We start from the raw sequence: 24553 nt of genomic DNA on the forward strand, positions 1-24553 counted from the left end.
GGACCTGTCTTTTATGTGCAGTGATTTTAGGCCCAGGTTAAACACAAATACTCATGAAACAGAAGTAGTATTTTACCGGAGCAGTTCTACTTCTGTTCTTAGCTCTGCTACACAATTATGCTGCGTGTCTTCTGCCCTGAAAATGGTGTAACCACAACCATTAGGGCATTCACGGCTCCGGTATTCACACACTGCCAAATGGCCATCTAAGTTACGTCGTTCAATCTGAACTGGACAACCTGAACAGGAAACAGTAAATTAAGACAATATTAAATCACTGCAATTAACAGAAGCATAGTCCATTCCAGGCAAAAACACCCAAGCAAGCAAACAAACCACAGTGCACAGAACTGATCATATGCAAATATGTCAAAAGAAAGTGATTCCCTTACAGCATGAAGAGATACACCTACAGATCCCAAAGCCTTGTCTACGTTAAAACTTTTTGCTCAAGTCTCTCATCATTGCTCTAACCCTGGTGGTAACACTAATGTAAGACATGGATAGTAGAAAAAATACTGGCAGCTGGCCTACACTATGCTCTCACCAGCCCTACTCCACCACCAACAGCAATGGTTGGAGATATTAAGAAAAATGCCAGTTTAGACAAGGCTTGAGTATCAAAAATTTGGCACCCAAGGTTAGAGAAAATTTGGACCTTGGCAACTTCTCCAAGATCACAGAGCAAATCAACAACAGAGCTGGGACTAGAACCAAGTTCTCTTCACCACTACACTTGTGCCCTACCTACTAGTAGACTAGTATTTCTCAACCAATGGGCCGCGATGCCTGAAGGGTGGGGAACAAAAGGAATCAGGAGCATTGTGAGGCCATTAAATTTTATTTACAGTTCTAAAGCAAGGGGCGGGGGGTTTAAAATAACTTAAGGATGTCAAAAGCCTTCAAAGTCTGTGAGATCAAATGTAGTAATAGTATACATTTTTACTCTTACTTTTATAGTAAATGTAAGTAGGTTGTGCACATTTCTGACTTCAAATAATGGGTTGCCTACCTGACAAGTCTGAGATAAAAGGCAGCATGATCAAGTGCAGTGTATTGCAGACAGGCTGGTAAGGACAAGTAGAAAATATCACCTAGTAGAGGTGGCCTAGCTACAAGCACAAACAAAAATGTGCCATAAAAATCTTGCAAGTGGTAGGTTTCAGAGTGTGTGCACTTCTGATTAAGACAAACACCTATATAATTTAATAAAAATATTTTGCACTTTCAGATCACCTTCCACTGGAAGATCTCAAAAGACTCACAACACCTCTCTGAAAGAGCTATTACTCCCGTTTTACAGATTAAGAAACACACAAATGTAAATAACTTGCCCAAGGCAACACAGCAGCAGCATAACTGGGAGCAGAATGCAAAAAACCTTATTTCTTGTCCCATATTAAGCATCAAACAGCAGTTTATCAGATATATACTTAGCACTACCTACACTGGCTAAAGTTTGAGATACCTTCTGGAAAAGGAGCAAAGCAGCAAGTTATAGTGTAATTCTGTTTAATATAATAAATGTTAAATTGGCCAAAAAGATGGTTCAATCATCACATGCAAAAAACCGCAATCAGATGAGTAATAAAAGCTGAATATTAGACAAATTCATACCTTGGCAGAAAGCAAAACCCATGCACTGCTGTGTATTCTGATAAATTAGGGGTCCAGTATTCAAATTCATTCTGGTTAATTTTCACATGAAAAAGGAAAAACTGATGATGGACGACAATCACCATTACAACGGAGAGCAAATCCACTGTCTAAAAAAATTTCTGCAAACTCTCAACCGCTGATCATTGTATTATCTTTTTAATTTTTATTTGGCTCTTTTTTTGTTTTGCTTTGCTTGTTAAACTGAAGCAACCACATTGCAGAGGCCATGTCTGTGCAGGAATGTGCAAGCAGAAGTACCTACCTGCCTGCCTAAAGAAAGCTTACTTCAATCTTTTTGGTCTAGCATGAATATGGTCTAGAACTCAGAAATTCACGATGTGGAACTCAACACAGAAGTGAACGAATGTCCATCGCTGCCACCCTACTGTGATTAAGTATGACAGATACAAATTTTCTGAACAAAAGGCTCAACTTTGAACTTTACTCACCAGCATTTGAGCAGGGTATCTGGCTGTATTCACATTCTCTCTCATGTCTGTCTATAGATTCTAGAGAACAAACCATTTCACAACCACGCTCTCTGTTTTTGCAATGAAGCTGAAGTCGATTTAGATCATTTTTCATGTATCTATATACAGAAAAGAGTTACTTTGTTTCTTCTTTTTTAAACTCCTGCAACACTGTAAAAGTGTTTACTTTTGCCACATTCCAGGGATTCTACCTTCCACAAGGAAAAAAGTCAAATGCTCCGTTCAAAATATTTCAACATTCAAATAACTACACTTGATGAAAGGGGGTTGGGAGGGTGAAAGCTGTGATGATGGAATATTAAGGTTCAAAATTAAATATGCAAATTAGTTCATGAAGAATGGCTATTGAGAGGTCACAAAACTAAGATTTTAGCACTAACTAGGGCAGGAGTGGGCAAACTTTTTGGCCAGAAGGTCACATCTGGTTATGGAAATTGTATGGCGGGCCATGAATGCTCATGGTTCCCGGCCAATGGGAGCTGCGGGGGTGGCGCTTGGGGCAGGGGCAGCATGCGGAGTCCCCTGGTTACCCCTACGCATAGGTGCCAGCTGGGGGACATGCTGCTGCTTCTGGGAACCACGGCACGTGTGGAGCAGAGCAAGCCCTGGACCCTGCTCCCCGTCGGGAGCTCAAAGGCCAGATTAAAATGTCTGAAGGGATAGATGCGGCCTCCGAGCTGTAGTTTGCCCACCCCTGAAACTAGGGGCTTGTGTACACTTAAAATGTTAGTGGCACAGCTGTACTGCTGTAGAGCTTCAGTTGTGGACACTACCCATGCTGACGGGACTTCCTCCCCTACAGGCGGAAGAATTCTCCAGTCCACCTAATGGTGTCTACCTGGGGACTAATGTCAGCTTACCTATGTGGCTCGGGGTGGGATTTTTCACATCCCTGAGTGACAGTTATATTGACCTAATTTCCTAAACCAGGCTTTAGAAAAATCCTTTCAACAACCAGATTTGTTACGTACCTGTAGAGAGGTCGTAGCACAGACATATCAAGTGCTTGTCTGTCTTCAGGGCAGTTATTGTGATGAACAAGCCAGCCATGTATACAGGCAGTACAGAAAGCATGTTCACAAGGAGCCTGTAAAGGATCTTCTAATACATCTCGGCATATACAGCATAAAAGTCCTTCATTAACATAGCCAACAAACCGCTCAATATCATAACCCATTCTTTTCCACAGACTTTCAACCTGTTATAATGTTAAAACAGCAATTAGTAACTGATTGACAACTAATTATTTAGCACTGACAGAATGCTTGGTGCTGCACGATACACAAAAGTAAAGAAAGGTCCTGCTCAAAGAGCTTTCTATCTTGAAAGCAGAGACATTGGTAAAAACAGAGAGGATTAACTTAGTAGGTTCTCTCTCGTTTTGAATTTATTACAAAATGTGATTCTTGTGGACATTGTGAAAGATAGCAGTTCAATTCTGCATTTGCACAATGTTTTTGAGAGTATTTAGAGAATAACTGAAGATTTATTCTGTAACTGAAAATTTAAAGATGAATTACAGAAAAAGCGCTGTTCAAATGTCAGAACTTGATTTCTGTTTCTTTACCTTTATTTGTATAAAACTCTGCAAATTTGTAAAATAGTGTTTTTACTGATAGTATTGAACACCCTTGAGTACTTCTTATCCATATGATTTTATCTATATCTGTCAACCACAGGTAACTTAATTTGATGTATGTTTCTTCTTATGCTCATAAGAAGAACTATTAATAACAACCAATCTACCGAATGAGGTGGGAGTCTAGAAAAAATAGCGTATGATCCTGTATGTACAGACTGTACCATAATGCATATGCACAAGGAGCCAAATTAAGGTTGCACAGGCAGTGGTGCCCTCAGCTCCTGTACATGGCACCACAGCAGCTGCAAACAGCCAAGAAGAGTAACTACAAAGGAAGTTCTGCTTGGACCCTGCAACCCTGGACTGAAGCATGCTCCGTGCAGGTTGCAAAGTATTCTTGCTGGCTTTTTGAGGCAGCCACAGCCTATAGGTGTTTCCACTTGTCTCATGAGCTGCCCCCCCTTTTTTTTTAAACTGTGCCCCTGGGGTTTCTTTTATGGAACCCCCCCAACCCAGCATCAAGGTGCAGAAATTCAAACCCTACCCCCTGCTTATATTTTCTGGTTTTCATGCGTTTTTCCTGTTATTTAGGCTTTTTCTGGGGCAGTTTTGAATCTTTGGTTTACAGACAAACTCTAACAAACCTCTGAGTATGTGCAAGCTGCAGTTTTTCAAATCCTATAATTACACCAAATTTTCACGGTGATGGCAAAAGACACATCCCTGACACCAGGGTGACCTCCTTCCCGAAAAAGTTTCAAGTCCCTGCTCTAAAGCATGGAGGTACCAGAGCTCCTCAATAAAACAGATGTTTTGCCCATATTAAAAATAGTTACAATTTATTTTTCCCTAACTTCTTTCTAAAAAACGGCTGAACTGTTTTAGCTGAACTTTGCTCAAAAAACAGCCAGAGGCACACACACAGCATAGAAAATTTCAGCCCAAATGGTTTAAGTTTGGAAAAGTTATAACCACCTGAAAACAGGGTCTTAGAATGGAAAGTCTAGGGAGCAATGTTAATTATAACCAACACTGACAGACGTGGAGCTATTCTGTAATTTATGAATACTGTATGTTGACAGGGTTATTGGGATGTTTACTTTATAAATATTTTGGTTCAGTTTAATAAGGACTGTATGGAGCAACACGCAGGAAAGAAATAGAATGGCTTAAGATAAGCCACTTCTCCACAAACCTTTGAGGGTTGTTAAAATGAAAGCCAATAGACGAAAAGGCCAGTGGACAGCAGAGATCAAAAAGACTATAGCAGTTTAAAAAGAGCTCTCTCTCAAGGGGGGCTCTGGAAACAAACTAGAGTACAAGCACTGGGGAGGGGAAGGAGAGAGGAATCTGAAGAAGTTAGTCCTGTATAGGTTACTATCAGGGCATGGTTAGCTTTTATGTAAGACAGAAGTGTGTAGACTGTTTTAAAAATCTGTTTTCTTTAAACAGTTTGTACTGTTAATAATAAAGTCTGTTTTGTCACTGGATACCCCTGGTCACAGACCCTTGATAGGAAGGACCACAGGCATCAGAAGTCAGTTGGACTTACTGGGTAAACATGGTTGATACCGTCTGTACTGTAATTCAGGGCCTGGTCTAACAGTGAAAGAATTGCAGAATTCCAGCCTAGGATAGGTAAAGGCTTCAGCCTGACACCTAAGACGGTTGAACTGAGTGAGACCAGAAAGGAGAAAGAGGTGCCGCTAGCCCTGTAACGATGACATGTGCTACCAGCTCTGCCCATAAAACATGTGAATTTTAAAAGATCAGTAGCCCTAAAACTAAGTTGAAAGTTGTATGAAAGAGAAGTAACAAGCTTCTGTACTTGAGTACAATTCTATCAAGGAAGATGTGGCTCGAGTCTAACAATACTTATTTTATGTAATTAACCATCTTCATATGTTTTAGGCTGCACATTTTTTCTTAATCATAAAAAATTACTTTTGCAACATACTCAAGCCTCATGAAACAGTATTTCCTAAGTTCGAATTTCTAAATAAAGATATTTATTAATTATAAATAGAAAAATATTTTTTTTACCTTTTAGATTTAATTCACATAAATAGCATGCAGTTCACCACATAAATGCTTTGGAATTATGGTTTTCAGGGGAGACAGCTGTACCAAACCATCCTACTCTATCATCACTTCATTGCTTTGTGTTACTTTCTACAAGAACACTAAAAAGAAACAGAATCAATTGTTGTGTTTCCTAAGTTACAGATCCCCATGCTTAACCAGCTAATTGTTGAACAGACTACTGTTCTCATAGCCATTAAATCTAAACTTTAAAGTGGCATGCATTTGAAAGGTTACTTTATAGTATGTTTAACACTTTAGCTTGCTGTCACCCATGGCTCATATAGACTGGAAAAAATAGCTAATAGGTGTTAAATTAATACATTTTTAAAACAATACATAGACTGAGGGCATATCTACACTAGGTGCTAAGTGTTGTTTAAAAAGCATTAATAAAAATGTTTTACCATGCTTTTAAAAACACCCCCTATTTTCCTGGGCCCTGTCCAGACTACAATATATTATTTCTGTTATAATTTTGACAAAGCATTTTTATTTTTATTAATTTATATTTTCAGTTGCCCAAAATTATGCAGCTGAAGCATTTAAAAAAATTAATTTATATATTCACAGTTGTGGGAAAGAATGGGGTGGTCAAACAATACTTATTTAATGACTAGGCCCCTACCAAATTCATGGTCCATTTTGCTCCATTTCATGGTCATATGATTTTAAAAACAGTAAATTTCATGATTTCAGCTATTTAAATCTGAAATTTCACTGTGTTATAATTGTAGGGGGTCCTGACCCAAAAAAGGGTTTGGGGAGGGGGTCACAAGGTTACGGGGAGGGAGTTTGGTGGGCTGCTATCCTTCCTTCTGCACTGCTGCTGGCGGGGCACTGCCTTCAGAGCTGGCCATGTGGCCAACAGCTGCTGTTCTCGGCCACCCAGCTCTGAAGACAGTGTAGAAGTAAGGGTGGCAATACTGCAACCCCCCTAAAATAACCTTGTGACCCCCCTGCAACTCCCTTTTGGGTCAGGATCTCCATATGAGAAACTCTGGTCTCCCTTGTGAAATCTGGTCTTGTGTGTGCTTTTACCCTATAATATACAGATTTCACAGGGCAAGACCAGATTTCACGATCCGTGATGCTTTTTCATGGCTGTGAATTTGCTAGGGCCCTATTAATGACAGTAGTTGTTGAGATTCAAAAAATTAAAGCATTTATAAACATTAAAAACACAAACTGTAAACATTGCATGTCAAAATATTCAGAGTAAATATCCTTAAATCAAACTCTAATAAGTTCACAAGCAGCATTTTTCTTACTTTGCCTATCTTTAAATTTCAATTACCAATGGAAATATTTGTTGTTCATTTGTGTGTGTACAGTGAAATCAAAACTTACCTATAAAAATCTAATCCTTCCAAGCCTAAAAACAGCTCATGTTTGAAAATGTTAGCTAACATTTTAAAATATAATTTTGCATCCAGTGTATAAACAATTTAACACCCTAAAAACATGTTAACTGCTCATATCTAAAACACATTTTTAATTACTACTGTGTCTACGGTAGGTGCTAAGTGGCATTTAAAAACATGTTAATTAACTCATTGTAACTAAGGCCTTGTCTACACTGGCAAGTTTCTGCACAGTAAAGTAGCTTTCTGCGTTATAACTCCCGAGGCGTACACACTGCCACGCCACACAGTGTGCAGAAACCCTAACCCTAAGCGAGATATCTTCCATAATGAACACAGCCTGTGGAAAATGTGGGTACAGGAATGATTATAAGACCCCCCCTACAGTGCTGGCTCTCTCCAAGAGCTACGTGTCCAGTGTACAGTACAGTCCTGGAACACTGATTTCCCCTGCCCCTGAGGTTACTCAACATTTTGGGGGCTTGTAGCTCCTGAGTGCCTGTCGGGTCAGCCAGCTAGTGACAGGTATGTGAACAGTGGCTGTGTTTTAAACCAGTGGTCTCTGTGTTGCAAACAATACTGCTTCTGTAAAATGTTGCATTTTGGTTTCACAAATATGACTTGGGAGCCCAGCCTCCCTCTTTGTTATCGCTGGCTGAATGGCTGTGCAGAATTAGAAAGTGGCTTTGAATAACTAAAAAGGACTTCCTGTGTGAGGTCATGATGAACTCTGCGGTCAAAAAATAAGAATTGAAGGAGTGGCAGGACAGTGAGAAGAGCGACCAAAAGGAGAACGCGGCACACCAGAACGAAGCCATGGAGTGGCTCTTAAACGTTATGGAGCACCAAGCGGACACGCTCCAGGTGCTACTAGCACTGAAAACCGAGCAGCTCCGTGCCCGCCCTCCCCTGCAGTCGCTGTCGGAAAACTCTTTCCCATGTACCCTCCAGAGATCACCAACACACTTATCAACTCCTGGCTCCAGTTTGTACCTGCTGCATTCCACTCCTGCCCTGTCACAGTCCAGCCCTGCGGACCCCCATACTGCACTCAACAACCGTCCCGCCACAGTTTAGTCCTGCTGAAGTATAGTACCCGCTGCACTGTACTCCAAAGGACAATGTTGCATATGATACCTGGACATACACAAATCTTTAACCGTCCCCGGACCTCACCTCCTCCTGGGACCCTTCCTTCCCCCATCCCCCACAATGCTGATGTGTTTTTTTGTTTCTCTCTCCCTTCTGCTCGTTGTTTTTTAATAAAAGAATTGTGTTGGTTTGAAAGCAATCTTTATTCCATTAATTGAAAGCAAACAGAACCTTACAAAGCAACAGGCAATTGTCTTACACCTTCATAGTGCATTGTCTGCACCGATCACAATCACCTCCTAGCATTACAAGCACTGCACTCCCGAGCATAGCAACAAATTTTAGTGGCTTTCAGCTTCAAATTACTGCCTTAAGGCATCCCTGATCCTTATGGCCCTGCGCTGCGCCCCTCTAATAGCCCTGGTTGCTGTTCAAATTCAGCTTCCAGGTGCTGAGCCTCAGCAGTCCAGCCCTGCATCTTTCACCCTTCCTTTCATAAATATTATGGAGCGTACAGCACGCAGCTGTAAGCACAGGAATATTCTCATCGGCCAGGTCCAGCCTCCCATATAGGCAGTGCCAGCAGGCCTTTAAAAGGCCAAAAGCACACTCAACAGTCATTCTGTACTTGCTCAGCCTGTTGTTGAACCACTCCTTGCTGCTGTCATGGTGCCCCGTGTATGGTTTCATAAGCCACGACATTAAGGGGTAGGTCTCCCAGGATCACAGTGGGCATTTCAACTTCCCCTACGGTGATCTTCTGGTCCGGGAAGAAAGTCCCTGCTTCCAGCTTCCTGAACAGGCCAGTGTTCTGAAAGATGTGTGTGTCACACACCTTTCTGAACCAGCCTGCATTAATGTCCGTGAAATGCCCACAGTGATCCACAAGTGCCTGGAGAACCATAGGGAAATACCCCTTCCAATTAATGTACTTGGTGGCTAGGTGGTCCGGTGCCAGAACTGGAATATGCGTGCCATCTATCGCCCCTCTGCGGTTAGGGAAGCCCATTTGTGCAAAGCCATTCATAATGTCATGCATTTTGCCCAGAGTCATTGTTTTTCGGAGCAGGATGCGATTAATGGCCTTGCACACTTCCGTCAACAGGAGTTCAACAGTTGACTTTCCCACCCCAACTGGTTAGTGACTGATCGGTAGCAGTCTGGAGTAGCCAGCTTCCACAGTGCAATTGCCATGCGCTTCTCCAGCAACAGGGCAGCCAGTGGGAGCCACGATCGGCCAAACCTGTGGATGTGGCAGGTAAACAAACCAGTCCGGCCCGCCAGGGGCTTCCCTGAACAAGCGGTGGCCCTAGTTTGAGAACCACTGGTTTAAAGAATAACTCCACTGCCACTCGTGACGTGTTACAGTGAACAGCATATTGGTCAACAGTGCAGGATCCATTCCTGCAGAAGAGGCAGAGCGCACAGTACACAAACCATTGAAAGATGGCACCAAATGTGGACAGAAGCACAGGTACTGCTGGGATGCGAAGCAATGCATCACAGGGCATTGGGACAGGACCCAGGATGCCCCGTGACCCCCTCTGCCTTCCCACAACCCTTAGCAGCAGAAGAGGAAGAGATGCTCTGTGGGATAGCTGCCCAGAGTGTACCTCTCCAAATACCAATGCAAATGCCGCAAGCGTGAACACGCTATTGTGCAGGCAGCTGACAGTGTGAACACGCAGGAGTGGTTTCCCTTCAGCGCTCTCTGAGGGGCGATGTAACTGCCAGCGTTGTAACTGCCAGCGTAGCTATACCCTAAGACTTGGTGTTTGCTAAAAAGTTAGGCTGACCCATCTATGTCGCTCAGGGGTGTTTAAAATCCACACCCCATAACTGTGAAGTTAAGCCAACCTAGCCCGCCCTGTAGACAGTGGTAGCCTTTCACCTAGCTACCACCTCGCGGGGAGTTGGATTACCTATGCCGATAATAGAACTCCTCCCATTGGTGTAGGTAGTGTCTACACTGCAGTGCTACTGCAGCACAGTTGCAGCACGGTAGCGTTTCAAGTGTAGACAAGCCCTAGGACAAGGTGGATGAGGTAATACCTTTTATTAGACAACTTCTGTTGGTGAGATAGACAAACTTTCGAACTTGCACAGAGCTCTTCTTCATGGTAGCTAACACATTTTAAAACAATCCGTTTTCCCAGTTCAGACATGGCCCCAAATAGGCCTTGTCTAGACTAGGAAAACAAGGTGCTTTTAAACCTTTGTGTGGACAAGGCATGCTACCTTTTGACACATTAATTCACTGATCAAGGCTGAAAACATTAACATCCCTTTCCCCTGCCACCCTCTTGCTCCCAGTCTAGCCATACCCAGAGAGAAGGTGCAAACGCTACTACAAGTCTTATTAAAAATAAATCTAATTATCAGATTTTATAATACTTATACACAAAAAAGACAACATACTGACTAATGATTTTGGACTTTTTTAAAATGTGGTTGTAGGTATTGATTTCTTTTAAACTGTGTTTGTTTTTAATGTGTTTTCTGTGTTTGCAGGCTTGAAAAGCCTAAACTGATTTTTCATTGATTGCCTGTCAGTAATATAAGCAGCAACTAAAAACATTAATAAAAGTAAATATAGAAAATAAACTATATAAATATTCTAGAATATTTTATTTTAAAAAGATGAGCTTGATTTTAGGACAACTCTTTCATTCCATTTTAACTCCATATGGTGACAATTCTCATTTTTCTATCCCCAAAGTAAACCTTTTCATAAAATTCAGAAATGCAACACATGTAAGTTTTCATTATTGAAAATTAATGGTGGGAAGTAAAAAAAAAGTATAAACCACAATGGAATGGAGAGCACTGTCACAGAATAATGGACTACTTACTGCTTGTACATACATTTTGAGAGATTAGAAACAAACATCTATCCATCGTGGTCAAGAAGAGATATTTACCTTCCACAGTGGACAAAACCCAATGTTTTTTAAAAAAAATAATTTAAAAAAATCAGTTTTTTATTTAAATCAGATTTTTTTTGATAAAATGTTTTTTGAGGAAAAAACCTATCTAAAGATAAAGATACATTACAGCTCAAAGATATCTCATCATGGAATAGGGATTATAAATTCTAGTTCTATAGTATGAGACAATATATTTGTGTAATGTTTAAGAAAAGTTTTGTAAATGAGTTCCAATAGTTCTTGGATTAGGGACCCAAATTTATGCAGTTCCACAGGCTTCTGTATAGATTATTTCGGTTAATCTTTCTATCTACCCAATGGGATTCGGTGCTCAGTCTAGAAGATACCATCAGAGATGCTTAGTTTTGCAGTTCTCAAACTTTGGATTTGTGTCTCCAGAGGTAACATGCTTGTTAACAGCAAAAATGTTTTTAAATAAATAAATAAATAAATAAATAATTTATAGAGGTGAGAAATAACTGACCTCAACTCTGTTGTCCCTGTGCAAATTTGTGTACACATAATCCCTTACCTCTCTCTAAAAGTGCAAAGTTTCAAAAAGTTCAATGAATAGAAGATTGTTGGGGGCAGAATACATCTGGACAAGGAGAAGAAGTCTGGAGATAAATGTGAGAAGTAAGGGACATATGCTTGTTTTGTTAAAATATTATATGTTTGCTGTTGAAGAAAAAAATCCAGAATACTTAATGTTGTTTTAGTTAAATAAAACAATTGAAATGTCTGTCTGGCGATGTTCTCCTCCTAATACAGCATGGCAAGAAAATCCTCCAAATATTAATGATTAACCTGTTGAATAGGAGATATTTATGAAGTCATTGGGAGGTGAACTATCTGCTTCAATTAATTACCTTTGGTAAATGAAATAACCAAACAATCATTCATTTTCTGATATAGTAGTAACACTAATCTGAAAAGTTTTCAAAATAAATCACTGTTTCAAAATGTATAGTGTGTACCTTCTAAAAATGAAACCTACATCTACCTCTGAGTTGTGAAGAATATGTATTAAGGTTATAACAACCAACAAGAATGCACTTTTATGTAGAAAACCATGATTAAATCGAGTCTTCCTGACCAATGATTTAAATCAAATCCACCCTGTTACTTTCACAGCATGAAACAATGTCACAACTTTCTAGATTCACAGACTTGTTTTTTGCCAAATAAGTAATGTAGAAATTGATAACTGGAGTTCCGCCTCAGATATCCCATCCTCTTATGTTAGGAAAAGCCACTTGAACTGTCTGGATATGGAAGTCATCCTTCAGTGCTCTAGTAGTGCAATTGGTTAACACATAGGGAAGTCCTGCTAAGGTTATTAGGACAAGAAACAATGAGCTTAAAAGGGAGGTTTAGGTTGGACATTAGGAAAAACTTCCTAACTGTCAGGGTAGTTAAGCACTGGAATTAATTGCGTAGGAAGGTTGTGGAATCTCCATTATTGGAAATTTTTAAGAGCTGGTTAGACAAACACCTGTCAGGGATGGTCTAGATCAGTGTTTCTCAAACTGGGATCCGCAGATCACTAGGGATCCTCGGGGGGACTCCAGGGGGTCTGCAGGCCCCGCTGAGAAACTCCTCCCCCTCCCTCTGAGGCACGCCTCCAGCATGCTGGGGAACAGGCTTACTTGTCCTGGCTCACTGCTGCTCCCAGAAGTGGCGGGCACGTCTCTGCGGCCCCTGTGTTGGGGGCCAGAGGTCTCCATGCACTGTCCCCGCCCCGAGCGCCGACTCCGCAGCTCCCACTGGCCAAGAACTATGGCTAATGGGAGCTGCGGAGGCAGTCTATGGGCGGGGCAGTGCACGGAGGCCTCCGGTCCCCCCGCTTAGGAGCCGCAGCCAGAGGGATGTGCCAATTGCTTTAGGGAGCATTCCGAGGTAAGCGCCGCACCCCTCACCCGCTCCCACACTCCAACCCCTGCCCGAGCCCAAAGCCTGCAACCCCTCCCATACTCAAACTCCCGCCCAGAGGGTATGAAAGTAAAATGTTTTAAGATTACAGCACTTCAGCTTCTAAGTCTTAAAAAAGGTCGAATTTAATCCACTTAAGAGGGGTTTTGTTTTTTAAATTTAACTGCTGTTTTTTTAAATGGGTGCCAACAATTAATTCAACCAGTGGCATCAATTTCTCTCTCAGGATAAGCATGTACTTTATGCTATCTTTTGCTCCTAATCAATAATGGCATTAATGACATCTCACGTTTTAAAAAAATACTTCTGAAAATTATTCTAAAATAAATTAGAACACTACCCCCAAACTGAACCAAACATGGAACCCAATTCTGGAAGGCGCAGAGCACCCTGTATTTCCATTGAGGAAAAAGGGAGTTGAAGGTGCTCAGCAATTTGCAGGGTTGAGAGCTTCTGGAATGGTACAGTAGCTGTAATTATGGCACCTTAATCTAATCACTCAATTCATTTTTCTTCTAAACTTTATTTATATTAAATGTTTTTCTTTCAGTGCTTTTCATTTATACATCTTAATGTGTTTTTACAAAGGAAACCAAGTGTCCTTATTCCCGTTTTACACATGGGGAAACCAAGGCCAAGACAAGTAAACTATCTTGCCCAGAGAAGGACAGTGGCAAATCTAGGAAAAGGACCTCTTCACCAAACCACTTTGAAACCTTTTCTTCAAAACACATGCACATATTTGACTCCTTTTCTGGAGGGCATCAGCTGGAGCATTAGTACCTTTGGAGCAGAGACATTGAACATTGGTAAAGTCAATAAACTACTTATGTACATTTGTGTTCTATTATCCGCGGAAAGAAATGGAAGAGCCCATTTCCTGATGTAATTTTGAAAAGTGACATTTCTGAACAAGGGCACTTCTGAAGCTGATTATGGGTATACTTTAGCGCTAATGACACAGGCCCAATGGAATGGAGATTTTAGACCCCCATTTATTATTGCAGAATAAATTAAGAATTTAAATTCAAATTTACGGTCAGAAAAACTTTAGCTTTTAGTTACTTAATTTCATTCAGTTTTCTATTTGATAAAACAAGGAGATGTGTCAGTGTATTTTTGAGAGCATTATTTCAACTGAAACTACCTCCTGAAGGTGTTTGGAAAGACAGCTTTTGAATCCAAAACATTTGTGATCTTAGAAGCAGGTTCCCAGAGCGCTCAATGGGAGATTTAGAAATGTATCCAAATCAATGTTTTTAATACAACAAATAGACTCTATACGGAGCTAAAAAAACAAGGCCAGTAAGTTAACGTGAGTTTACAAAGTCACAGCTTTATTCTTCCTGTAAATGGACACTAAAGCAAAGGATTACTCCAAAATCTTATGTTCAGATCAATGCAATCAAAAACAATATAATATTATGTAAAAAAAAATTACAGCTGAAGTCTGGTAAGGTCAAATTGCTTGAACTGATGAAACATACTTATCTAACTAACTGAAGTTATATCCAGACCATAAGATGCAGTTTAGATTTTTAAAAAAAGCATTATTGCAAGCAAGTGTATAGTGCTGAGAAACAATCAAGTTCTGATACCTAGCCTAACAACTATATTTCTAAAACAAGAATTTATTAAAAAGAAAAAGTGACCATTTTTAAATCTTCTAGGTAAACCCAATGTGAGGATAATTGTAATATTATATTGAAAGAATGTGTGCCAACTAGTCAGAATATTGATCCTTATTTATAGTCATTGCTCTCAGTATGCTGATATCTAAATGTGGGATAATAACCCAAAAATAAGAGACACAAGAGAATAGTTAATACAGGAACTTTAAGATGACAAATCATTTATTTAGAATAATATTTCATAATTCTTTATTTTTGACTTACATAATTTATAAGAAGGATAAGAAACTGTGGGGACCTAGTGTCAAGTTTTGGTCTAAAACGAGGGCCAGTAAGAGTGAATTTACTGTTTTTTCCCCCCTCAGGACTAACGGTCTTTCCTCAAGACTCAGTTTCTTTACACTTTCGTCATTGGTCAGGAATTCTAAACCTCTTATTTTTGTTGGTCTCCTTCGGACTCTGTCTGATTTGTCCACATCTTACTTAAAGAGTGGTAGTCCAGAACTGGAGACAGTTCTCCAGATGGGACCTCATCAGTGCCAAGTAGAGTGGAACAATAACCTCCTGTATCTTACGTATGACACTCCTATTAATACACCCCAGAATTACATTAACCTTTTTTGCAATTGCATCACATTGTTGACTCAATCAATTTATGAACCACTATAACCCCCAGATTCTTTTCAGCAGTACTACTGCCTAGCCAGTTACTCCCCATTCTGTAGCTATGCATTGATTTTTCTTCCTAAGTGTAGTACTTTGCACTTGTCTTTACTGAATTTCACCTTGTTGCTTTCAGACCAATTCTCAATTTGTCAAGATAATTTTGAATAATAATCCTTCCTCAAAAGTGCTAACAACCTCATAAGAACATAAGAATGGCTATACTGGGTCAGACCAAAGGTCCATCCAGCCCAGTATCCTGTCTACCGACAGTGGCCAATGCCAGGTGCCCCAGACGGAGTGAACCTAACAGGTAATGATCAAGTGATCTCTCTTCTGTCATCCATCTCCACCCTCTGACAAACAGAGTATAGGGACACCATTCCTTACCAATAACACCATTCCTTACCCAACCTCTCTTAATTTTCAGTATATGTGAAAAAATAAAAATACCACTAAAATTTAGAAATCTGCAAAAATCAAGATAGGTATATAACCTTCCACTATAAATAAGCATTTAAGAATGCATTTTTTAAAGTTAGACTCATTGTTTGCTATTTTCCAACAACTAGAGTCAAAAGCAAGATTGAACCTGGCATGCACATATTTGACACATACTACTTTTACACATTATAAGATAAATACAAATTTGTGCGGTAAAAATGTGAATTCAGTAATCCTTCTGTAACAATTTACAGACACTTCTTTCCCGAAGGGAGAGAAACTATGCTTTAAAATGAAAACTTGGTTCTGTATGAAGATTCACTAATTTCACTAATAATCCCAAAATGAGAAGTGCTCCTCTCTGCCAACACTTGCTTACAGAGACATCACCAGCTGAACTTCACCCCCATACTGCAAAAAGAAAAGGAGGACTTGTGGCACCTTAGAGACTAACCAATTTATTTGAGCATGAGCTTTCGTGAGTTGAAGTGAGCTGTAGCTCACAAAAGCTCATGCTCAAATAAATTGGTTGGTCTCTAAGGTGCCACAAGTCCTCCTTTTCTTTTTGCGAATACAGACTAACACGGCTGTTACTCTGAAACCCCCATACTGCTATCTAAAACTTTTCTTACAATTGTGAAAGGTGGAGACTAGCAATGTTATTGCTATACTTCAGATTTTGTTTTTAGCTGTTATTCGTTTTAAGGCCAGATTGGAAGCAAGGTGTAATTAGCAACATTTCAATTAAGTTTAGTTACATACAGGTAACATTCGATCAATTTACACAAACTGAATGGCAGTACAAAGGGGAACACATTCTTATATGCTACTACAGAGGAAAAAAAGATTACACTTTAAATGCAGATTCTTGAAATTTACATTAAATGACGTAATAGGTAAAGTTTTTAGAAGTTAATGCTCTTACAGACTGTATCTGGGTAAGTGGGTGAGACACAGATGGATCTGGAGCAGAGCTAACTGACCACCAAGGGGAGGAAAGTCAGGGACTTGGATGGACAGATGCTGCCAGTTTTCCGCTGGCAGATATATAGCTCGAAGTCACATCTCCACCTCCGATTTCTCGCTGACTGAATCCCCCGCAGGCCGCTGCCAGAGAATCCCTGGCGACGAGCCGTTATTCACCGGGTCAGCCCCTCAGGCGCCTGCCTGGCCCTATACCCCGCTCCTCCCGCACCATCCCCGGCTCTTGGCCGCGTCACGCTGGCTTCAGGGGCCAGTGCACGCGCGGCATCCCCCGCTGGGGATGGGATCCCGCAGCTCCACGCCCCCCAACCCTTGGAGGTAGGCCCCACCACGCACGGTTAACCGCTCCCCGTCCCAGAGACCCACTTACCGCCCAGCCCGGCGGCACCTCACACCACACACACTCTCTCGGTTCTCAGTTGGTTTCCAAGCCCCGCCGCAACGGCAAGCAGCAGTGCATTTTGCGACTGCTATTGCTTGACGGCTGCCTGTCACACACCGGGGATGACCCCAGCAGGACCGCCATACTGTGGGTGGCAGCATGCGCATGCGCAATGCAGCACCCAGCAAACCCGTGCAAGAGAGGGGAGAGGGCAGCGGGCACGCGCGGGTGCAGGATAGCCGGTGGAGTGAGGATGAGCGATAGGAGCATGCGCGGTTGAACGATGGCCGGTGGGAGGAAAGGAGGACGCATGCGCTGTGTGGCAGGTGGCTGACGGGAGCCGGTGGCTGCGGCGGGACGGTTGACTTGAGCGCGTTGTGAGTGGGGCGGGGGAGCTCGGGTGCGTGGGGCAGGGGCGCAGTGACTGAGGAGGCGGCGGAGTCCGCTACCTCCTTCCCGGCAGGGGGAGCGCAGCTCTCCTCCGGGGACAGTACGCGGATGCTGCAGTCCCGCGCGGGGGCGGCGGCGGCGGCGGCGGCGGGGGGGGGCAGTGAGCGTCCCGCCTGACCCACCCGCAAGGGGCCTGGCAGTGGGTGCCGGGGGAAGGGGGAGCAGAGGGTACTTGTAAGCAAGCTACTGGCTTGGCGGAGGGTCCTGAGCCCTGCCTCTGTGACAAATCTGCCCTGCCCAGCAGCTCATCCCTGCTGGGCGATGCCTGCTTTGGGCATCAGGGTGTGTTCGCCCAGCCGATCGGTAAAGCGACGTTTCCTTTTGCTAATTTTTAATCTGGCTCGTCTCTGGAACAGTCTTATTGCCGTGACGGGAGTGTGAGGCCTAAGAGGGGAAAACGGAATATTGCCCCTGTATGTTTGAGATAGTGGAGTACCTAGGAGTGGAAATTTTGGTGGGCCCTGACTTTTGGGTGGAGGGGCAATGACAGACTGTGCTAACTCAGCTTCTCCCCTGATGCCACGCCCTCTTCCTAGGTGTCTCCAGACACTGGGCTTCACCTGCTGAGCTGGGCACGTGCATGGGGCAGTGCAGAAAATGGCAAGGCAGAGTTGCCGGAGCATAGTTTTCTGAAGGGCGGGCGCATAGCTCCTGTCCTGGATTTCAGGTGCCTGAGTGATGCTCTGGGCTGCTGTGGCAGCACTACACCCTGACTCAGATTTGGGTGGGCTTGAATGCTACGTGGCTATGCCCCAGTGTGAGAATATTGGCAGTCACCGCTCTTCTCTAAAGTGCTCTCCCAGTTTTCTTCCAGCCACTTGTCCTGTAGAATTAGATATGCTCTGCCTTCTCATCAGAAATAAGCTCTATCTTTCTTTGTTTTGAGGTAGATGATACATAACCCAGTAAATGTGTGTTTCCAGTTATATGTATACAAATTGAAATTAAAGTAATGCATCAGTCTTGAACCCCTAGTACAGGCAATAAGAAATAGTGCTGCTATCTAGGGGTTTGTGTACGCTGGCAATTAACAGCGCTGCAACTTTCTCACTCAGGGGTGTGAAAAAACACCCCCCTGAGCACAGCATGTTGCAGCTCTGTAAAGTGCAAGTGTAAGCAGTGCCCCAGCTCTGGGAGCCATGCCCCTCATTGAGGTGGATTTTTTAGAGCACTGGGAGAGCTCTCTCCCAGTGCTGCGACCTGATCACACAAGGCACATTAAAATGCTGCCATGACAGCACTTTAGCATTGCCAATGTAGACTAGCCCAAAGATGTTAGTCTCAGGCATTGACAAGAAGTTGATTTGTATATTTATCTACTTTTTTCTGTTCCTGAACATTCCATACCTATTACTTTTGATTAAAACCTTTGGTAAAGTTTTGGGGTATAAAGTGAAATTCGTTAAAATCTCAGGTTCTCCTGATTTGTTGGGGTAGAATCTTTTAAGACTGCACTGACCCTGGAAACTCTTTTTCAATGGACTTCATTTAAAATTAAGTATTTGGATTTTAGAGATCTAATGTGCATACCATGTATAACACAAACTTTCCAGATTAATTTGCACTATTTCACAAGGTGATAGCTGGAAGTTACTGCCAGTTAGGTGGGTAGATCAAGATGGGCCAGTGCTGTCCAAATTGCGTTGTATTTTGTACCTATTTTGGATGTTCTTGATTATTATTCCTATACAATGATTTGACCTGATGTTATCAGGGTAGGGAAGGTGAGCCATCTGCGGTCTAAGATTGCTATGTAAACATCTTGAACATGGTATCTGCTCCCTTCACAATATTAAAAAATGCAAACAAACTGGGCAGTGCAATAATGTAAGGGCCATTCTTGCATGAAATTTAAGGCCCAGCTCCCATGAACATTTAGGTAAATGCTTAACTTGATACATGTGAATAGTATAACCAACTGCAACAAGACCACTCACATTCCTTCCTGATATATAAATTGCAATACAATGGTAAATAATGCCTGTAAAGATGAGTAATATTGAAAGCCATCTCTCAGACAAACACTGGAGAAAATGCACCTACCTACCAGTCAGTTGCAGGAGAAGGACCTGTTCCAATATGGGAATTTTTCTAAGAGGCCTGGAACCTTACGTATCTATGCAAATCTGCTCAGTTGTATTCTAAAAATTTGTATGTATTTGTACATAAAGGGTATTCTTTCACTCTTTGCTTTAGTAAAAGTAGGAGTGTATGTACATTGAGAAAAAGTGAGCTAGTGTAAAATTATTCTCTTGCTTTTTATATTTTTTTCTGTGTTCTTTACATTATGCTTTGCAATACACCCTGTATACAATAATACATCATATGCATTGTATGCAATGTATAATATTACAATAGCACCCAAAATATCGTATGGGCTGTACAGATACATAATATACTCCTGGGGGAATTCTGCACGCAATATTTTAAAATGTTGCATATTTTATTTGTCAAAATAACACAATATAATCAAACCAGTTTCAATTATTTTGGTAATTTATTTCAACATACCTGACAGCAAGTATGTCTGTAACAATACAGACAACAAAAAAGATTCAGGAAATGTTTTTTGACAAATAAATTCCTTACTAGGCATATTAATAAAGAACTTGAGTAATAATTCATTTAAACTACAATACAGAAACATATTTCCTGCACCCCTCAGAAGTAGTGCAAAGGCTTGTGGGAGTAAGGGGTAACAGAGGAACTGAGGGAGAAGGAAGTAATTCCTGGAAAGAAGGCTGGGAGTGAACATGGTGGGTAGTTGGATGTAGGTGAGAGAAGTATGGAACAGGTTTTTTTGCGGGGGGGGGTTGTTAGGGAGTTGGGGAGCCTCCCCATGCAGACCCTGGCTGACCCCTTGCCTCTCTCATTCAGTCAGGTATATCTGCCCCTGTCCCCATGTGTCCGTTCACCTCCTGTCTCCATATATCCTTGCACCCCCTCTTCCCTTTCCCCATGTGCCCCTGCACACTCACTCAGCCACCCCCTTCCCTCATCCCAATGTGGCCCTGCACCCCCACTCCCATTCAGGCCCTGCTCCAGTCTGTCCTCCCACTAGCCCTTTTGAACCTGTCTCACCCCCTGCAGCTCTATGTGCCCTGCTTTCTCTGTGCCCCCCATATTCCATGCCTCCTCACCTGGCCTTATGGGCAAGGCGCTCTGAGGAAGGCAGCCTTTTCTCCTCCCTATCCGTAGAGGTCTGCTCCTGCCTGGAGCAGCTGCCCTCTGTTTTGGCACCACAGCATCCCCTTGTGGGTGAAAGGCATAACTGCAGTACCCCTCTGGCAGAACATTTCTTTGTATTTTCTGCAGAGAAAAAAAATTCTGCTGGGGACATGAATTCTGCACATGCACAGTGGCACAGAATTCCCCCAGAAGTGATAGTAAAGGACAATCCTTGCCCAGAGTTTATAATTTAAAAGAAGACTGGTCCTAAGAAAACATAGATAGTATGTGAAGTATAACCCTTGTAACTTGTAATAAAGTTGACTGGTATAATTTTTATTCAAGTAAAAATAGTATATTTATAAAAACAATGCAGTAAACCTAAATCTTTCCATAGATGCATAAAGATATCTGCTTGTTAAAGGTTCTTAAGTTTAACAGCAACAAAGGAACAGATATTGAATTATTATATATACAAGAAGAGTAGGCCCCGGTTGCATCAACAGAGCCATAGAAGAGGCTTGCAAATCTTGAATATGATAAGGGAAAAGCAAAGATATCACTTAAAAGAAGAGTGCTTCCTAATACAACCACACGGAAAGTGACTAACATATAGGGTGAAATCAAATGGTGATCATTCTTCCATCCAGGTGTAGCTCTGCCAGTAGCTTCATACATGCACTCTGTTTGTCTAGTTAGGTAAACCACAATTATAAAACAGTCATCAATACTAAGCATTTTTGTAACTAAATCTTTTAAGAAGTGTTTTTTCTTAACAGTAGCCCCTTAATTGCTTTTGTGTGAATGTTCTTCGAAGGGTTGCTGTGCAGCTAGTAGACCACTAGAGTGCAAAACAGTGCAGAAAAAGATTTGTGCAACTGGAGTATACGGTGGCTACCAAAACTGTCTGTGTCCTGTTCCCAAAAGGACAGAGATGTTTGTATCACATGGAGGCCTACTAAGCTTTGACTGTATTCTTGGTCAATATCTGTCATGTAATTAAAACAAATAATTCTGGAAACCCAATTATGAAATCTGAGAGAATTAAAGAAAACTTTAACCCATATATTGTGTCTCTGTACTGCCACATAACATTTTCATAGTAAAAACACATTATCTTTTTCAAGTTCTGTTGCAATAGATGCAAGTATACTGTATCAGAATGACTTCTTGGAGTATATTATAGTCTTGAGTTCATCTGCGTGAACAATGACATTTGATGTTTGGAAAGCAACTAGCACTCTGTGGGTGCTACTGGAAATAAAGGATACAGACAGGTTTCAGAGTAACAGCCGTGTTAGTCTGTATTCGCAAAAAGAAAAGGAGTACTTGTGGCACCTTAGAGACTAACCAATTTATTTGAGCATAAGCTTTCGTGAGCTACAGCTTATGCTCAAATAAATTGGTTAGTCTCTAAGGTGCCACAAGTACTCCTTTTCTTTTTGCGAATACAGACTAACACGGCTGTTACTCTGAAACCTACCATACACACTGTAACCAGAGTGATCACTTAAGGTGAGCTATTACCAGCAGGAGAGCCGGGGGAGGGGGGGGACCTTTTGTAGTGATAATCAAGGTGGGCCATTTCCAGCAGTTGACAAGAACGTCTGAGGAACGGTGGGGGTGGGGAGTAAACATGGGGAAATAATTTTACTTTGTGTAATGACCCATCCACTCCCAGTCTCTATTCAAGCCTAAGTTAATTGTGTCCAGTTTGCAAATTAATTCCAATTCAGCAGTCTCTTGTTGGAGTCTGTTTTTGAAGTTTTTTTTGTTGAAGAATTGCCACTTTTAGGTCTGTACTTGAGTGACCAGAGAGATTGACGTGTTCTCCAACTGGTTTTTGAATGTTATAATTCTTGAAGTCTGATTTGTGTCCATTTATTCTTTTACGTAGAGACTGTCCAGTTTGGCCAATGTACATGGCAGAGGGGCATTGCTGGCACATGATGGCATCTATCACATTGGTAGATGTGCAGGTGAACGAGCCTCTGATAGTGTGGCTGATGTGATTAGGCCCTATGATGGTGTCCCCTGAATAGATACGTAGACACAGTTGGCAATGGGCTTTGTTGCAAGGATAGGTTCCTGGGTTAGTGGTTCTGTTGTGTGGTGTGTGTTTGCTGGTGAATATTTGCTTCAGGTTGGGGGGGCTGTCTGTAAGCAAGGACTGGCTTGTCTCAAGATCTGTGAGAGTGATGAGTCATCCTTCAGGATAGGTTGTAGATCCTTGAGGATGCGTTGGAGAGGTGTTAGTTGGGGGCTGACGGTTATGGCTAGTGGCGTTCTGTTATTTTCTTTGTTGGGCCTGTCCTGTAGTAGGTGACTTCTGGGTACTCTTCTGGCTCTGTCAATCTCTTTCTTCAGTTCAGCAGGTGGGTATTGTAGTTGTAAGAATGCTTGCTAGAGATCTTGTAGGTGTTTGTCTCTGTCTGAGGGGTTGGAGCAAATGTGGTTGTATGGTAGAGCTTGGCTGTAGACAATGGATCGTGTGGTGTGGTCTGGATGAAAGCTGGAGGCATGTATGTAGGAATAGCGGTCAGTAGGTTTCCGGGATAGGATGGTGTTTATGTGATCATCGCTCATTAGCACCGTTGTGCCCAGGAAGTGGATCTCTCGTGTGGACTGGTCCAGGCTGAGGTTGATGGTGGGATGAAAATTGTTGAAATCATGGTGGAATTCCTCAAGGGCTTCTTTTCCATGGGTCCAGATGATGAAGATGTCATCAATGTAGCGCAAGTAGAGTAGGGGCATTAGGGGACGAGAGCTGAGGAAGCGTTGTTCTAAGTCAGCCCTAAAAATGTTGGCATACTGTGGGGCCATGCGGGTACCCCTAGCAGTGCCGCTGATTTGAAGGTATACATTGTCCCCAAATGTGAAATAGTTATGGGTGAGGACAAAGTCACAAAGTTCAGCTACCAGGTTTGCTGTGACATTATGGGGGATACTGTTCCTGACGGCTTGTAGTCCATCTTTGTGTGGAATGTTGGTGTAGAGGGCTTCTACATCCATAGTGGCCAGGATGGTGTTTTCAGGAAGATCACCGATGGATTGTAGTTTCCTCAAGAAGTCAGTGGTGTCTCGAAGATAGCTGGGAGTGCTGGGTAGCGTAGGGCCTGAGGAGGGAGTCTACATAGCCAGACAATCCTGCTGTCAGCGTGCCAATGCCTGAGATGATGGGGCGTCCAGGATTTCCAGGTTTATGGATCTTGGGTAGCAGATAGAATACCCCAGGTCGGGGTTCCAGGGGTGTGTCTGTGCGGATTTGTTCTTGTGCTTTTTCAGGGAGTTTCTTGAGCAAATGCTGTAGTTTCTTTTGGTAACTCTCAGTGGCATCAGAGGGTAATGGCTTGTAGAAAGTGGTGTTGGAGAGCTGCCTAGCAGCCTCTTGTTCATATTCCGACGTATTCATGATGACGACAGCACCTCCTTTGTCAGCCTTTTTGATTATGATGTCAGAGTTATTTCTGAGGCTGTGGATGGCATTGTGTTCTGCACGGCTGAGATTATGGGGCAAGTGATGCTGCTTTTCCACAATTTCAGCCCGTGCACGTCAGCGGAAGCACTCTATGTAGAAGTCCAGTCTGTTGTTTCGACCTTCAGGAGGAGTCCACCCAGAATCCGTCTTTTTGTAGTCTTGGTAGGAAGTCTCTGTGGGTTAGTATGTTGTTCAAAGGTGTGTTGGAAATATTCCTTGAGTCG

General features: G+C 42.2%; 2 protein-coding genes across 6 annotated transcripts in view; one reads left to right on the plus strand and one right to left on the minus strand.

The window, feature by feature from the left end:
- LOC140906506 (RING finger protein 151) overlaps positions 1-17410 on the minus strand; it is a 33691-nt gene extending 16281 nt beyond the window's left edge. For 2 of the 4 annotated variants that reach the window (XR_013635288.1, XM_078851479.1), the window contains exons 1-4: positions 17222-17410; positions 3122-3348; positions 2109-2248; positions 77-239 (exon numbers count right to left, since the gene is read on the minus strand). Coding sequence is in view for 3 of the 4 variants with exons in the window: in XM_078851479.1 (XP_078707605.1) it covers positions 77-239; positions 2109-2248; positions 3122-3327 (509 nt within the window). In the remaining variant the exon portion in view is untranslated. Of the gene's footprint in view, positions 1-76; positions 240-2108; positions 2249-3121; positions 3349-5775; positions 12953-17221 lie in introns of those variants that run through there. The other 2 variants (XM_078851481.1, XM_078851480.1) reach the window with 2 other exon arrangements.
- RAD54B (RAD54 homolog B) overlaps positions 17389-24553 on the plus strand; it is a 119242-nt gene continuing 112077 nt past the window's right edge. Inside the window, exon 1 of one of the 2 annotated variants that reach the window (XM_073330560.2) lies at positions 17389-17610. The gene's annotated coding sequence lies outside the window, so the exon portion shown is untranslated. The remainder of the gene's footprint in view (positions 17611-24553) is intronic. The other variant, XM_073330562.2, reaches the window with a different exon arrangement.

This window comes from Lepidochelys kempii, chromosome 2, assembly GCF_965140285.1.
Source record: "Lepidochelys kempii isolate rLepKem1 chromosome 2, rLepKem1.hap1, whole genome shotgun sequence".
Classification (NCBI taxonomy): domain Eukaryota; kingdom Metazoa; phylum Chordata; order Testudines; family Cheloniidae; genus Lepidochelys; species Lepidochelys kempii.